This window comes from Phacochoerus africanus, chromosome 11 (assembly GCF_016906955.1).
Source record: "Phacochoerus africanus isolate WHEZ1 chromosome 11, ROS_Pafr_v1, whole genome shotgun sequence".
NCBI classification, from domain to species: Eukaryota; Metazoa; Chordata; class Mammalia; order Artiodactyla; family Suidae; genus Phacochoerus; species Phacochoerus africanus.
Genome location: NC_062554.1, coordinates 80,540,389 through 80,558,224, shown reverse-complemented (window position 1 = coordinate 80,558,224; position 17,836 = coordinate 80,540,389). Strand labels below are relative to the sequence as shown.

At 36.1% G+C, this 17,836-nt stretch overlaps 1 protein-coding gene across 1 annotated transcript in view; it reads left to right on the top strand.

The window, feature by feature from the left end:
* Window positions 1-17,836, top strand: part of THSD7A (thrombospondin type 1 domain containing 7A) — a 442,541-nt gene that overhangs the window by 254,472 nt on the left and 170,233 nt on the right. The window contains exons 5-6 of the mRNA XM_047752579.1: window positions 12,002-12,157; window positions 13,444-13,656. Coding sequence (XP_047608535.1) covers window positions 12,002-12,157; window positions 13,444-13,656 — 369 coding nt within the window. The remainder of the gene's footprint in view (window positions 1-12,001; window positions 12,158-13,443; window positions 13,657-17,836) is intronic.

The window sequence follows — 17,836 nt, the reverse complement described above, 5'->3', positions numbered from 1 at the left end:
CCAGCATCAGTCCTTGAAACGAGAAGAGAGCCCATCCAGAGGCTAGACCCTGAATGGGGTTTCTATGTGCTAAGATGATATTGATGGAAGATCAGAGGGACAGAGGCACCAAGGCAAAGGAACAGCCCCTGAGAGGCAGAGTAGCATTCCTAAGAGAAGTAGGAAGGGACCCTAACAGGACTCTCCATGATACCCAACCTAGCAGTATAAAGCTGGAGGCACAAGCAGTGGCAAGCCCATCTCTTGGTGCCCTCTTGACCCTGCTAATGGGCAACATTCAGACAGCAGACCAGCTGCATGGTCATTTGAGTCCTTTATAGAGAGAAGATGGCTTCTTTTGAGGTCTGCCCATAACTTTGATAACACTGTTAGGGTTCATGGGCTCCCTCCTTCCCTATCTTCAGTCTCCTCAGCACCCACAGTTGAGAAGTTAAAACTAGAATAGATAGCTGAGGAGAAAAGAGAGAGGAATGCTCTTTTCTTATTTTAATCTGGACCTAAATATCCTTTATTGGGATATTTGGGAAGAATCTTATCTAAATGTATGGAATGTATTCAGTGTCACTTTCACTTGAGTATAAAAACAAAAATAGAAAAAGCCTGGACTTCACTGAGCCCCCAAAGAATAAACAAACATAAAATCAGAAAAATGTAAAAATACCACAGTTTCAAACACAGGGACCATTCAAACAGCTTAGCTCTGAAATTGCCTAATGTAAGAAGAAAAACAAACATTAAAAAAAATGTTTTGTGACTTCAATCAAATGTTTTGAATTGTAAACACAATTTGTCAACACAATTCAAGAGGTTAAACAACAGCACTCACAAGTGAGCACAAAGAAAAAGCAAGCTACAGTCAAACAGGATGGCCTGGAGATGAAAATCATGACTATCAATTCCTGAGCAGCACAGAGACAGTGATGAGTCCATCAGATACTGAAACCATGAATCATAGAGTAGAAAATGAGCTCAAGACTATCATGAATGCTTCCGAAAGAAACTATATCTTCTGTTAATAAACAAAAGGATTAATCTGAAATGATAGCTCAGTAATGAGTTGATCATAGCCAGAAAGGATTGGCAGTGAGCTCTGAAGCACGTTAAATACCAAGAGATAATTCTCAACCATCACTTTAAACATGGTTGGAAAATTGATTAAAGAATAAGCATATTATCTTAAAAACAATGCCTTCTGTTATTAAAAAGAACATGAGTTTTATGTCCCCATTAACTATACCAGCCTGTGAAAGATAAAATAAATTTCTGTGAATAAAGTTTAGTATAAGAACATCTTCAGAAAGCTTTAAGTAATCACTGATACATGTAGAATTTGATTAATTTTCAGAATAAAGGCTTGCTTTATTTGCTTGACACAAGTTCTTGAGAATGAATTTATTTTGCCTCCAGCTGACATATAAGTGGGTGTTGAGTGAACCATCAAAAGAACCTTCATGGAATTAAAACTGCTTTGGTTAAATATACCCTAAATTACTATCATCACATGCTGATAAGAAAAATCACCATTGCTGCTGCCATTGGCCCTATAGCACCCTTGGGTATATGGTTCCTAATGCAGTGGCAGGGCTTTGCAGAGTAGGCATCCAGTTTAACATACTGAAAAACAGAGTAACAAAGGAAAGGAGAGCCCTTTGTAATTAATTTTATTTACATGTCTTTGAAATCTCTTTTGTTACCAGGCATACATATACATATATAAGTATGTAGGTATATTTAATACTTGGTCAGTTCCTATACAAAAATTGACTTAAATCCAAGAGAATTTCCTTGGAATTATGATTAGCAATCAAATAAGCTTGTTTAAAGAAACAATGGTATATCAAGAAAAAGATTTTCAGGGAAGACAATGGAAAAAATACTGTATCAGGAGCTTTTGAATGCCTAACACACTCAGCCATTTTGCTAAGTGGGTGAATGAATTATTCAACCTATTGCATTTTTCTCGACATTAGAACCCTAATATATCTTTTGAATGACTCAGAAAGGGCATATTGTTATACACATAGGTCTGAAGTAGGCTGAGGGTGAGATCTGTCATTTAAAATGTTTTGAGAATCCAAGTATGTATTTATGATACAAAAAGTTTAAAACACATGTGGTATATTTTTTAGGCATAAGGATGAAAATTATTTAGCTTTTAAATTTTAGCATTAAAAAAATGGACGAGAATCTAAAATGTTTTGTATTAAAATACTGGACTCATTTTCCAGATGAGTATCACTCCTAGTTTCTCTGTCACTGCCCCCCCCCACCAATAATAATTAAATAAACTTTTAAAAATGTTTTCTGTCTTCTGGTCAAGCCAAACTTCATTTTATAGAGTTCTGGGAGTTGGGGTAAGAAATAAGGGACGAACATGGCTTCTGTTAATTGTCATATCATGGTATATAGCAGAGTGGATAAGAGCATGGTTGCTGAAGTCCAATACCAGATGGTACTAATTAGCTGTGTGACCATAGGCAAGTTACTAAATCTCTCTGTGCCTCAATTTCCTCATCTTTAAATTTTGGATTACTGTAATTGAACATACTTCATGAGATTGTCATAAGGATTAAAATTATTTAGTAAATTCAATGTAAGTATTCACTATTATTATTATTATTATCAGTGTAAGTGTAGAACATCCCACCTTAATAGTAGTTTAATTGGATGGCCAGTTTTTTATATCTTGTAGAATGACTATTTAGTTCCATTCTCAGCTGATGTATGAAAGTCTGAATAGTTTTCACTGATTTCACTACCAGGGCTGATGTTTTATTATCTTGATAGCCTCATTATATTATTATGGCATACATGCATTATACTAATAATCCCCATCAACTGTGTTTTAATACATTATGACTTATTTCAGATGTGTTTGCATGTGTGTGTATCATTACATATTATTACATATTGTTTAAAGTGCCTCACTTATGCTTCCAAGATCACATGAGTAGTAGTTAGAAGTACACACTGAAGATTATGGAGCTACCCTGCCTGGATATGAATCAAAAATCTATAATTCCTTAGATATGTGACTTTGAGAAAGTTACTTAACCTTTCCACACTCAGTTTCCCCATTTGGGAATAATTATATACCACTGCCACCCCGAATGGGGATAACTAAAATGCCTATACCATGGGATTTTGTGCAAACTATATGAAATAATATTTTTTAAGTACTGGACCCACCATAACATTGCCTAGCACATTAAATAAAGCACATCCCACTCCATCCACAGGTGGGACACCTATTCTAAATTTTATGTTTAACATTCCTTGCTTTTATGTATTTGATTTGTCCATGCTCTTCGGTCACAGACTACCAAGTATACACCTGTGCTTGAACAAGTTGGGTTTATTATTTTTTGCAGTAAGAGAGGACCTACACCAAGGGTAACCATGGGCATCTCAATAAAAATGTCAGATAGCACTTATATTAGGATTTAGGCTTCAATCAGGTAATCATTTTAGGGAGATTTAAATAAGTGGGCTTTGCTGTGGATTAAATACCATAAGGAAACAAGGGTAATTCTATAACCAGGTATCTTAATAAACCTTTTGGAAAGGAGGAAAGACTAGAGGGTGGCTAACGTAATTGATAAAGAAGCAGAACTCACTCATATCTGGGAGATGAGAGTTGTTGATATTTTTGCAGTCCCCATGGTGACCTTCCTTGGTGACATATGAAGTAATCTTATTTTTTGCCTCACTCCATCATAGTCCAGAATGACTTGTCTGATTTGGTACTCTGGGGGATTATTTATACCCCATAGGAGAACACCATGGTATAGCTCAGAGTACCAGTCCAGCTCCTAAAAACACCAGGGCCTAGCTGAAAGGATCAGGCCAGTTCCAAGACAGTAGTGGCTGGTCTCCTCTTTCCTATTTATCCCAGAACTTGGTGATCATGTTTGTTTTTTAAAACTTATATAAAGTTTTAATAGTATATATGCTTTTTTGGCTTGATTTCTTTACTCTTTGGTATATTGATGGGTTTCATTACTTTGATTATTGTACTCCAGTTTATTTCTACCTCTGTATAGCATTGTATAGATACTGTAGTATCAATACCATAATTTAACATTTATTCCCTTTTTGTTGGACACCTGAGTTATTCCTAGATATTTGCAGTTATAAGCAATGCTACAGTGGCAATTCTTATAAATATCTCCTGAGGCAAATGTCTAATGTCTAATCGTTTTTCCAAAGTATGTACATGAGAGTTTGCCTGTCTTCAAATCTACTAGAAAATTCCAAGTTATTTTCTGGAATGGTTAAAACAGCTTAGATTTCTCCTAGCAGTGTTTAACCATTCTGGCTGTTTCAGCATCTTCTCCAGCACTTTGTATTGTCAAATACCAAGGTTTTTTTTTTTTTTTTTTTTCCCCACTGTACAGCAAGGGGGTCAGGTTATCCTTACATGTATACATTACAATTACATTTTTCCCCCAGCATTTCTTCTGTTGCAACATGAGTATCTAGACAAAATTCTCAATGCTATTCAGCAGGATCTCCTTGTAAATCTATTCTAAGTTGTGTCTGATAAGCCCAAGCTCCCGATCCCTCCCACTCCCTCCCCCTCCCATCAGGCAGACACAAGTCTGTTTTCCAAGTCCATGATTTTCTTTTCTGAGGAGATGTTCATTTGTGCTGGATATTAGATTCCAGTTATAAGTGATATCATATGGTATTTGTCTTTGTCTTTCTGGCTCATTTCACTCCGTATGAGATTCTCTAGCTCCATCCATGTTGCTGCAAATGGCATTATGTCATTCTTTTTTATGGCTGAGTAGTATTCCATTGTGTATATATACCATCTCTTCCGAATCCAATCCTCTGTCGATGGACATGTTTTTTTTTTTTTTTTTGATAAACTAAGAGATATAAATGTCATTTCAGATTTTATTTTTCTATTAAGTCTGATAATCTTTGACTTTTAGTGGATTAGACTTTACCTTCATTTCTTCTTATTCTCTTCATTCCATTTTTTTCCTTTTCTTCATTCTTGCCTGCCTTTGAATTTATTGTAACAGTTATTGTTATATTGTTTCCTTTGGTTTAGAAGTTATATATTCTTATCTTGTTTCTATAAAGAGATTAAAATATTATAGTCCGGACCCAACTGAATATAATCTATAATTAATATGTTACCTTGCCAAGGACTTTAGACTATTTTACCTCTGATTAACTTTCACCGAGTTATATATTATGTAGTCTTGTGTTTTATTTATGTATTGTTATTTATAACTCCCTGTGTTAATTTTTTGTCATTACTATGACAAATTACCACAAACCTGACATTTTATCTTACAGTTCTGTGACTCAGAAATCTGACATGGGTCTTACATGGCTATCAGAGGCTTAGCAGAGTTGCCTTTCTTTCTAGAGGCTCTAGAGCAACATCTGTTTCCTTGCTGAAATTGTTGACAGAGTTCCGTTCTCTGCAGTTGAAGAATAGAGATCTTCATTTCCTTACTGATTGTCTGTTGGACACCATGCCCAGCTTTGAGAGGCCACATTCCTTGGCTCTGACCACATTCCTCCAAAAGCAGAAATGCCAAATCAAGTACCTCTCATGCTTTGAATATCTCCTCCTTCTTCTTCCATCTCACCTTTCTGACCAGCTGGGAAAGGCTTTCTGCTTTTTTAGGATCGTGTGATTAGATTAGGCCCACTTAGATAATCCAGGATTATTTCTCCATCTCAGGGTTCAAACCCTGAACAGTATCTGCAGAGTCCTTTTTCCCATTGAGAAAACATAGGCACCAATTCCAAGGATTAAGGCATGGAATCTTTGGGGGACCATTACTCTGCCTACCACACTCCCCTATTTAATCATCATAATTATGCTTTTACAGTCATTGTTTACTTTTACTCACATTATTTTCTTTGGCCACCATTCCATCTGGTATCTTAGATCCTGCTTCTCTGTTTGCTTTTCTTTGTATGAGAAATAAATCTTTTAGAAATTTCCTTAATGACGGTCTTTTAAAATTAAACACTCTTTTTCTGGCTGAAAATGCCTTTCTTTATCCCTGGTAATTGAAGAACTCTGGATATGCAATTTAATGGGCATTAGGCCATTAAAATTGAAATTTCTATAACCTGAGATCAGTAATTCCCCAAGAGAGAAGCCAGCTTTAGGACTCTGGTACTATATGGGATTCATGCTGTGGATTTAAGGAATCCTTTTGAGGGTTTTCCTTTCTTACGATCTCAGTTATAAAATTGAAAAGTTTTATTTTTTGAATTGTGTCTGGACCTCTGCTTCCAGGAAGATATAAAAGAGTAATATTTCCTAACTCTCTCACTAAATTAAAAAAGAAATTCTTTCTTTTTTAAGGAAAGTTTTGTCTGGATATGTGCCCACAAGTGGGATTGCTGGGTCATATGGGAGTTCTAGGTATAGTTTTCTAAGATATCTCCATAGTGGTTGTACCAGCTTACATTCCCACCAAAAGTGCAAAAGGGTTCCCTTTTCTCCACACCCCCTCCAGCACTTGTTATTTGTGGACTTATTAATGATGGTCATTCTGACTGGTGTGAGGTGGTATCTCATGGTAGTTTTGATTTGCATTTCTCTAATAATCAGTGATAGTGAGCATTTATATTAGTAAACAGACCACAAGATGACTCTGGAGAAAAGGAGACAGGTAAGCGAAAGATTTTAAGACTCAAGAAATGACAAAATGATGAGTTCCTTTAGTTTTCTCTCTTCCTTTTTTTTTTTTGTCTTTTTTTATCTTTTCTAGGGCCGCCCCTGTGGTTCCCAGGCTAGGGGTCTAATCGGAGCTGTAGTTGCTGGCCTACACCAGAGCCACAGTAGTGCTGGATCCATGTCTGCCACCTACACCACAGCTTATGGCAATGCTGGATCCTTAACCCACTGAGCGAGGCCAGGGATTGAACTCGCAACCTCGTGGTTCCTAGTCAGATTTGTTAACTGCTGAGTCATGACAGGAACTCTGAGTTCCTTTAGTTTTCTTTTTGCCTCCCCATCTCAGACTTGGAGTGAGAGAAGACAGCAGTCCAGAAAAACCTGTGGGTACAGATTTTAAAAAACACCTATTCAAGCAATGTTATAATTTGCTTCTGATGCATTATAAAAATTAAAATACATTCGTATCTAGACAAAATTAAACTGATAAGGAGAAAAGACATAAATTGGTGGAGTGGGTTAGAAAATAAGACCCAACTATACACATTCTATAAGAAACTCACTTCAAATAGAGCAATACATCAGGTTGAAAGTAAATAATAGAAAAAAAATAAACATGAAAATATTACTCAAAGAGAAGCAGGAGTGGCTATATTAATATCATGTAAATTAGAAATCAGAGCAAAGGAAATTACCAGAAACAGAGAAGGGCATTATGTAAAGATGAAAGAGTCAGTCCATCAAAAAAGACTAATCTTAAATGTATATGCATTGAACAACACACTGCAAAACACATGAACAAAAACTAATAGAAATGAAAGAAGAAATACACTAAACCACAATTAAAGTCAAAGATGACAACACTGTATTTCCAACATATTATGTCAGCAAGAGTACAGAAGAATTCAACAACATCAATCATTAAAAACTATTAGGCATTGTTACGACACTCCATCCAACAACACAATGTACCTTCTTTTCACGTCTACAAAACATATACTAAGACGGACCATATCTTGATCTGTAAGACAAACTTTAACAAATGTAAAAGAATTTAAATCATACAAAGTGTTTTCTCTGAGCACAATTGGAACCAAACTAAGGTTATATCACAGAAAAATAACAATTTCCAAACCCTTGGAAACTAAACAGTCCACGTCTAAATAAGTCATGTGTGAAAGAGGAATTTCCAAGGAACATGAAAACAATGGTAGTAGCTCAGAAAACTACAGACCAAGCTTTTTCATAAATATAGACACAGAAATCTTTAACAAAATATTAGCAAATAAGAATTCAGTAATACATTATAAGAATTGAAAAATAGGACCAAGTATAGTTTATTCAGGGATGCAAGGCTGGTTATTGAGGAGTTCAGCTGATATCTGTGATTTACATTAATCAGTATATACTCTACAAGAAAACCTATAATGAACATCACCAAAGGAATTGAGTCATGCGCAAATACATATTCTCTCCTTGTGTTTCTTTTATTAATGAAAAAGAGGAAGAAAGAAAGAAGGGAGGGAGGGAATAGTGAGGGAAGGAGGGAGGAAGGGAGGGACAGGGGAAGGGAGGAAGGTAAAATTTATCTCTAAATTGGAGGTTATTTTTCAAGAACTGTATTATCTCAGTGTTGATTTGACCAGTTTAGCAGAAAAACTTAAGTATTTTGTTTCAAGCAATACTTCCATAACTATTCTCTTATTCCACTATTTCCTTTATTCATCACATTTCTCTTTTAATAGCTCAAGAAGAATATGTGACTGATAATCTATTTGATTCATTCAAAATACACCAAAAGGTAAAATTAAGCTCATAGAAAAATGGTCAGGAATTAATGTTTTTACCTGTTTCCTTGATTAAACCTTGTTTTAGGGATTAATCTCCAAAATTTATAAACACCTTCTGCAGCTCCATACCAAAAAAACAAACAACCACATCAAAAAATGGGCAGAAGATCTAAACAGACAGTTCTCCAAAGAAGACATATAGATGGCCGAGAAACACATGAAAAGATGTTCAACATCACTCATTATTAGAGAAATGCAAATCAAAACCACTCTGAGGTACCACCTCACACCAGCCAGAATGACCATCATCCAAAAGTCTACAGACAATAAGTGCTGGAGAGGGTGTGGAGAAAAAGGAACCCTAGTACACTGTTGGTGGGATTGTAAATTGGTGCAACCACTGTGGAAAGCCGTATGGAGATTCCTCAGAAAACTAAACATAGAACTACCATTTGATCTAGCAATCCCACTCCTGGGCATCTATCCAGAGAAGACCATGACTCACAGAGACACATGTACTCCAATGTTCATTGCAGCACTATTTACAATAGCCAAGACATAGAAACAACCTAAATGTCCATCACCAGAGGAGTGAATCAAGAAGAGGTGGTACATATACACAATGGAATATTACTCAGCCATTAAAAAGAATGAAATACCGGCGTTTTTAGCAACATGGATGGTCCTAGAAGCTATCATGCTAAGTGAGGTCAGTCATACAATGAGACAGCAACATCAAATGCTTTCACTGACATGTGGAATCTGAGAAAAGGACAGACTGAACTTCTTTGCAGAACAGATGCTGACTCACAGACATTGAAAAACTTATGGTCTCTAGAGGAGACAGTTTGGGGGGTGGGGGGATGTGCTTGGGTTGTAGGATGGAAATCCTGTGAAATCAGATTGTTATGATCATTATACAACTACAGATGTGATAAATTCATTTGAGTAATATAAATAAATAAATAAATACAACCTTGTTTTCTTCCTAAAGTTTTTAGCCTTACAGATAAAATAAATTTCTTCAGGTTCTGATAATTGTATGCTCAGTAGACTTCCCTTTATAGTAACAATGATTTCCAAAACTATACAATAAAAAAGCCTCAAGTTACTTTTACTCAATTGAAAGGGAAAGAATGGATAATTTTAATGTAATTAAACATATAGCCACAATTTAAATGACAGTCTGAAGGATTCTATAAGTGAAGGAATCACTTATGCTAATTAGCAGTTACAGGAGCTTTCTCCATGCTGTTAAAGTGAGTTAGTCAAGGTTCTCCAGAGAAACAGAACTAATAGGATATATATAGATATACAAGAGGAAATTTATTATAGGAATTGGCTCCCATGATTATGCGAGTGGGGCCACTGGTTTAATTCCCAGTTTCCCAGAGCCAGGGACTCTAATTTCCAAGGGCAGGAAAAAATGGATACACCAGCTCAGGACACTAAAGGATTTGCCTTTTGCTCAAGTTTTTGTTCTATTGAGGCCTCAAAGGGTTGGATGATGCCCCACCCACACTGGGCAGGGCTTTCTTCTTCACTCAATCTACTGATTCAAATGCTAATCTCGTCCAGAAACACCCTCACAGACACCCTCAGCAACAGTGCTTTACCAGCTCTGTGGGTATCCCTTAGTCCAGGCAAGTCAACACATGAAATTAACTACCACAAGATTCTTATGCCTGTAAGAATATTAAAAACAAATTATTTTGTGTCAATGATGTATCATTGGTGTCAAGTTTTTTTATGTATATATTTAGAGAAATGAAACATTTATTTCTGTATTTTCTGTCATTAGTGTGCCAAGTACTTTCTCTGTTGGAAAGCAATCCACTTAATCATTTTTGACTTTGGCTAATGTTATGATACAAAGTAGCAACTTAAGTGAGAATGCTCATGGTGATCATGCTAAGCAAATTAGAGGTATCCAGGCATTTTCACTGCAGTATTGTGGGGGAGGTAGGGGTGAGTAGAAGGGGAAGGAAATAAAAGGAAAAAAAAATAAAATCTATAGAATATTTTTCAGAACTGTGAATCTGTGGCAGAAAGAGGAGTCAGTATAGTAGTCTTTAGATAGCACAAGGGTTGTATCTGTGTGTGCAGGGCACTTATGGTTGTTTGTATTTGTGTGTGCAGAAACTTGAGGGATACACAAGTACCTACAGTTTGCTTTAATAGTTAAACTATAAGCAGATATACTTAGTACTTTTATTTAAAAGTTAGGATAATATAGTTTAAAATATTTTGTTTTCTCTATGAGCTTCTATCTGCCACCCCATGCAATTGAAATGTGATAGTCCTTTACATGGAGAAAGTGAGATTTAAGACCTCTTATTATTTCAGTCTTTTGTGCTACATTTATGGGTATTTCAAAGTATCAGAGGGTAACAAGAGCTAGGTTTTATTTAAGTAAATGTGTGCCCAAAACATGTATTTCTCAAAAATTTTATAGTAGTACACCTTGATTTTCCTCTGATTTCTACAAAGCTTCAAGTATCTTTCTCACCTAGTCATTTTTAATTTTTTTAATATTTAATGTATTTTTCTGATATTTATTTTTGTAGTAAGGTGTAGTTGATTTACAATGTGGTGCCATTTTCTCCTGTACAGCAAAGTGACCCAGTGATATATATATATATATATATATATATATATATATATATATACACACACATTCCCTTTCTAATATTATCTTCATCATGGTTTATCCCAAGAGATTGGATATACTTCCACGTGCTGGACAGTAGTACCTCATTTAGTCATTTTTAACAAGATCTATGAGCATATCTTGACATTAACTGTCAAATGCTTGTGTTGTACAAAATAGACTGCAGTCATTGAAACAGAAGAGAAGCAAGGGCTAGCAATATCCACAGCTCAATGGTCAGCTCGTGAACATACATGGACAATTATTAATTAGCCTTTTTAGCAGTTCTAAGCTTTGGATCATATGTAGATAGTATAGTCTTTAAAGTTTTGGAAAGTATCTAGTGAGTCATCAGCTGGAGACAGAGATGTCCCATCTGGTGGCCTGAGCTACTCCTTCATTGTATCCATCAGTTACCTTTCTGTGGACCAAAAGGGAAGGGAGACTGCCCTGCCAGAAGCCCCTCAGTGGAGGTTTTTTCCATATTACATTAAAGATGCATATGTTTATGGAAAAAATACCCCTACTCTGATCAGTCCTCAAAGTACCTTCCACTTTCTTAGACTCTTAACTATAAGATTTTAGAAATAAAATTAGCACTATGGATTATTTTACTGATGGAGAAAGTTGAGACTTGGCATTATTAATTGCATGGGTAATTAGTAGTAAAGCTGGTAATCAAACAATCTGCAAAACTTGCACCCTGTTTCATTTGACAACTGCTTCTTTTTTCTCCATTCCTTCTCCCTTTATTCTCAGGATGGAGCTGAGAAGCATCAGAATAATGTCTTGGTGGCACTACTTTAAGCATTTTCCCTGTCCAGACACATAGAAAAATCATATTGTTGACCATAGCAATGTTTAATTCTTAAGGGATCTCTGTATTTTTTTTTCTCTAAACAGCCTCAAAACCAGTGGACGTGAAATCATGCACTGGCCCTGTCCCTAATACAACACAGCTGTGCCACATTCCCTGTCCTACTGAATGTGAGGTTTCGCCTTGGACAGCTTGGGGACCATGTACTTATGAAAACTGTAATGACCAGCAAGGCAAAAAAGGTATATAATATTAATATGGCATGCTGAAATTTTTTGTCAGTTTAGTCAAATCATGAATTATTAACAAATGCCACTCTGTATTCCTGTGATCATTTGTATGCAATATTTTCCAGAATGGCTAATGAGTATTGATCAAAAAAGATATATACACCTCCTCTGGTGATGGTACCAGAAGATTAAAACTGCAGATCGTAGGCAAGATGCTTGTTAATTTAGACAACAGATGGAGAACATGTGAGACAGTTGGTGCAGTGGTTAAGATGAGCTGTGCTGTCAGGCTGACCTGGATTGGAAACCCTATTCTGTCCTCTATTGTTTAGATAAGTTAATTAACTTATTTAAATCTTTGTCCCATTATCTGTAAAAGGGATAGAATACTGTTACCCAGGTTTTCTTTAAAGATGAGATAAATATAAAACACATTTCAATGTCTGACCCATAGCTAGAACCTAGGAAGACATAATTCCTTATTACTTAAATAAACAGACAAAAAAATAACTATTGCTTTTATGATGCAATTATATGTCTAAAAGGAGTAGAATAAATGCAGTTGTTTATTACTACATAATAGACATGGTAGGGTCATTTTCATATGATTTAGTAATTGAAAATATTTTTCTACTTTGTTTCAAAGGACAGTTTTCTAGTAATTTTAGTATGTTCACATAGCAATAAACATTCACTAATTTTGTTATACATTGTCAGGAAGGGCAACACTTAGGTGCTATTAAAACACAGAGCAAGACTTTGTTAGAGCCCAGGTGGTTTATATCCCTAATTCAAATTTCCAGATAGTTTAAAATCAACTAAAGCTCAAAGAGACAATTTCCTGGGACCAGAAGACCTCTCAGAGGTTCCTTTTTAAATTTAATCACATGATCTTGTCAAAGAATTCAACGCAATTCAAAAGTAATAATAGTACTTTTGTTGGTCATAAATATTTCTGAATAGCTTGAGATTTTGTTGTGTCTTTGAATATTTTATAACTGCAGACTTTGCAAATTAACCAAAAGCATCCCCCCCATTCCATTCTTGCTTTATTTTTACTATAGTAAGCTAACCCCAAAAGTTCCTCTTTGACCATTCTGTTCTTTCATTCATTTGTTCATTTAACAAAGTATTAATGAGTTCACACTAAGCTAGAGTTTGGGGATACACTAGTGATTAAAGCAGTTATGACTTCTACCCTCTACCCTCATCCAAATTTAACTTGGGGTTTCATTCAGTCTTCTGAATATTCAACTCATGATGGTAACAATAAATATTTTCCTTCCCCAATAATTCAGGTTTCAAACTGAGGAAGCGACGCATTACCAATGAGCCCACTGGAGGATCTGGGGGCACTGGGAACTGCCCTCACTTACTGGAAGCCATTCCCTGTGAAGAGCCATCCTGCTATGACTGGAAAGCAGTGAGGCTTGGAGACTGTGAACCAGATAATGGAAAAGAATGTGGTCCAGGCACTCAAGTTCAAGAGGTTGTGTGCATCAACAGTGATGGTAAGAAAGATGTTGCTTTTATGAATGTCTGACTCTGGAGAAGTGCTTTTCCTTATGTTAAATCTCATGTCTTATCATAACTGGTTCCATTTACAAACATAGAAATAGCTGCTCCTTCTTTCCTTCCTTCATTCCTTCCTTCCTTCCCTCCCTTCCCACACTTTTCTTTTTTCTTTCCTTCTTCCTTCCATTTCTTTTTTTTTTCTCTTTCTCTCTTTCATTCTTCTGGTGGCTGTGAAGAGGGTCTTTGAACAATTACATGGTATTTCTTACTTTGAAAACAAGTAATATAGAATAAGAAATTATCATCAAGGCAATAATATATCAAATTGTCAAATTTAAAATGTAACAAGGAAAGGTAACATTTTTCCAAGTGTTTTTTCTTTTAAAATTTGACATAGAAAATGATATATAAATAAAGAAAGGTTGTAAGGGTTGGTTGACCAGATCTCAGAAGCTTTTACCTCCCACTCTGATACTGTGTCTTAGTAATATAACTTAATTTCCAGACTTCCAAGCAATGAGGCCTATTGCAGCCTAGAGTTCCTGAATCAGCCTTCTGAGTTCTATGGCTCTCCCTTCTAGGAATGTCATACAATCATCAGGATGGGGATTTTCCATAAGGTTCTTTTCCTAAACCATTGGTATTACCTTCGGCTTTTACAGCTGATTTTTGTCTTGCTGTCAAACCTGACCTAAGATTTGTACATCTTTCCAAGAGTGTTGCCGTGGTTTCAGGGAAATTCCCCCTTATTCTTTAGCAATGCCCAAGTCACACTTAGGAAACATAGAACTCCCCCAGACATAGCGTAAAACCCCTGACTAAGGTCATCTCTGAGGTTCCTTCCAATTCTGGAATCCTATGACTCTGCAGTCAGAGCAGCATGAGCACCATGCCCCAGGGTCCCATAGTTGACAGTTGATGCTGTTTACAGCATATGCAGCAACATTCTGGTGCCCCCTCAGGGGCACTGGAACATCTGGTAGACCTCGTAATTCCTTCCATCAGATTTTCTTCCAGCAAGCAGAATCATTTCCTCCTGTGACTCAGTCACTGTTCAGTAGAGAAGGATACTCTCTGGGATAGAAAACTGACAGACCCTGCTAGTACTGAAAATTAGCCTCTTAACTGTGAAATGGAGAGTGTTGTCTTTGTCCAGGGTCCGAGGTAGTAATGCAGGACAGAACCAGGTAAAATATGAACCAGGTAAAATCTGAACCAGCGTTGTGGTTGGAAGGTGAAGAAAGGGATTATTGCTTCAGATATTTTATGAATGTTATATATTCCACTTTTTTCTGTAATATAATTAGCTATGGTACATCCTCTCTTTAGCTTTTACCCAGTTCTGCTGTAAAGGGAACGATAAAGCAATTGACATCTAGGTAAAAGAAAGCAAATGGAACACATTCTATTGTGCTTATCTACTCATGTCAAATCATAATTTGAATTAAATGGCACTCTATATTACCTTCTGAGTTGCTGTAAATACAGTAAGTGTCATATTTATTTTAGCATCATTATAACTCCTTTAATGACAATGCTTCTTGATTCCTTTTCCTTAATTTAAATAAATTTTTTTCTTATCCTCCTATAGACCTAGAGAGGAACTGGAATCCTAAGTATTAGAAAAAGTATATTTGAGGGCACAGCAGAAAAGAATCTGACTAGTATCCCTGAAGATACAGGTTTGATCCCTGGCCTCTCACAGTGGGTCAGTGATCCAGCGTTGCCGTGAACTGTGGTATAGGTCTCAGATGAGACTCAGATCTGGCATTGCTGTGGCTGTGTTGTAAGCTGGTAACCAATTCGATCCCTAGCCTGGAAACTTCCATTTACTACAGGTATGGCCCTAAAAAGCAAAAAAAAAAAAAAAAAGTATATTTGAGTTGATGGACAAAAACCCTCTAAGATGAAAAGTTGATTGTGCATGGAACTTCCACGTAAATATTATCAAATGAAAAATCAGATCTCACTTATTGCAGTGGTCTTCCTGGATGTTTGTGCAAATTGAGTGTACATGTTTGTGTGTATCTTTTTTTTTTTTTTTTTTTTGCTTTTAAGGGCCTCACCCGTGGCATATTGAAGTGCTAGGCTAGGGGTCAAATCAGAGCTACAGCTGCCTGCCTACACCACAGCCACAGTAATGCAGGATCTGAGCTGTGACTTCTACCTACACCACAGCTCGTGGCAACGCCAGATCCTTAACCTATTGTGTGAGACCAGGGATCAAACCCGAAACCTCATGGTTCCTATTTGGATTATTTTCCACTGCACCATGACAGGAACTCCTCCAAGTATATTTTAAATATGCTAGAGAAACTGGCTGTTTTAGAAACATCAGTGATTAAATTTAATTTTGTCAAGTAAAAAATATTTTGTAGTACAGATAAAAAAAAACTCCTAAATTGTCTTGCGAACAATGACAAGCAAAAGAATGACATGTGTCTAGTTAGGTTGGACAGTAATGTATGTTATAACCTAAGAGGCAAACTGATAACTCACAATATACATAAGCTGGTTTTACTTTGTCCACCCCACAAACAGAATGAATTTTAAACGGTAAGAAGTATGTTATTGATATTCAGTATGTTATTATTGTTCTTTATCAAGACGTCTCCTCTGTTGTTGCATTTTACTTCCTGATATTAGTTGTAGTGCAACTCAGTATTTTAACTGGCTCAACTGCAGGGATGTATAAAATCAAGAAAATTTTTATTATAAATCCTAGAGGCCATTCAGATGTATCTATAACTGAAACAGCTTTGCTGGAAGAAGCAGCGCAAAAGCTGGAGACCTGTAAACACTTCTCCAGTATTATCATGTGGTCACCTGGTAACTGTTTAGCAGCTGCACCAAATGTCGTTTTGTAATTAAACCGAGCCCAGGGAATTAAAGTTGATTAGAAGTACAGACTCAACCTCTAGGCCTGGCTATGGCTGTAGATTTTGTTTTATAATTAAGTTAAAGCTCAACAAGGGAAATGAAGAATTAGAGCCTGTGAATACAGCAAATAATAAAAAGGTTTTTTTTCTTCCCACGTTCCTCACAAATGTCACAGTTTTGTTAATGACCTCAAAGCATTTAAAGTATTTTTTTTTCCTGAAATACTCTTCATCCAAGTTTTCAAAGATCCAGAGATCATTAGGATTTGCTGCTTGCTGCTGCTGTTATTACTTATTTTTCCAATTATCTTCTAAGGAGCAGAGTTGGTAAGGGTTGTGATGGCACCCAGGAGGAGTTTTATGCAGATTCTCTGGCACACAGAAGGGTGTAGCAAACATACAAGGTGAGAGAGAACTTACAAGACAATTAGACTCTCCAGAAAGACAGAAACGTTTTATGAGTAACGGAAAAAATATTACTCATAACTTAAAGTTCATTAAAAAAGTGATCCCATATCTCTGAGCACAAATATAGGAACTACTCTTAGAAGTCTGGTAGTGATGGGGCAGGGTGCAAGTGGAATAATCCTAAAGGAGCTTGAACCTCTGAGAAAATCCCAAATCTGCTTTATCTCTATTTTTGCAAAATGTGTTTGTGTTTTATTTGAAAGTTTAGATTTGGTGAGGCCAGAGTATTTTTTTTCCCCAAATTGATTGGTTAGACACAGAAGCAAGCAAGGCTGTTAGGTTGAAAAATCCGAAAATAATCTGTCATATCAATTACTTAGGGATACTGTAAACTTAATATTGTTTTCCATATTTCTCTCCCCTCTGTTGAAAAAAAGAAAAGTGGTGTCATCCATATTTCACTACCATGTGTTCTGTATCAGATATCAGAGTACTTTGTGTAAACCATAGTTTTATTATTTTTTTGTGTAAACCATAGTTTTATTTTTTTGTGTATTACTTTGCCAAGCAATGAATATCAGCAGTTTAAAAATACCTGCAATGTCTATGCTACCTTTCTTATTTTTTCCACATTAGTAAAAGTTAACATATAACCCATGATGTTGACATACATGAGTCACAGTCATACTTGACGGAGATTTGTATGAAATCGAGAACTAATACTTGTATAGAAGTAAATTGATGCAGCAACTACTCATTACACAGCTACTAATAGTATAATAATAAGAGCCGTGTCTGGCCAGGGTCTTCCAAGTGTATTAAGCCATTCTTGAAGCTCAGCTCCTTCCTCTTCCATTGGGTATAGTGTGTCAAAATTCAAATGAATAGA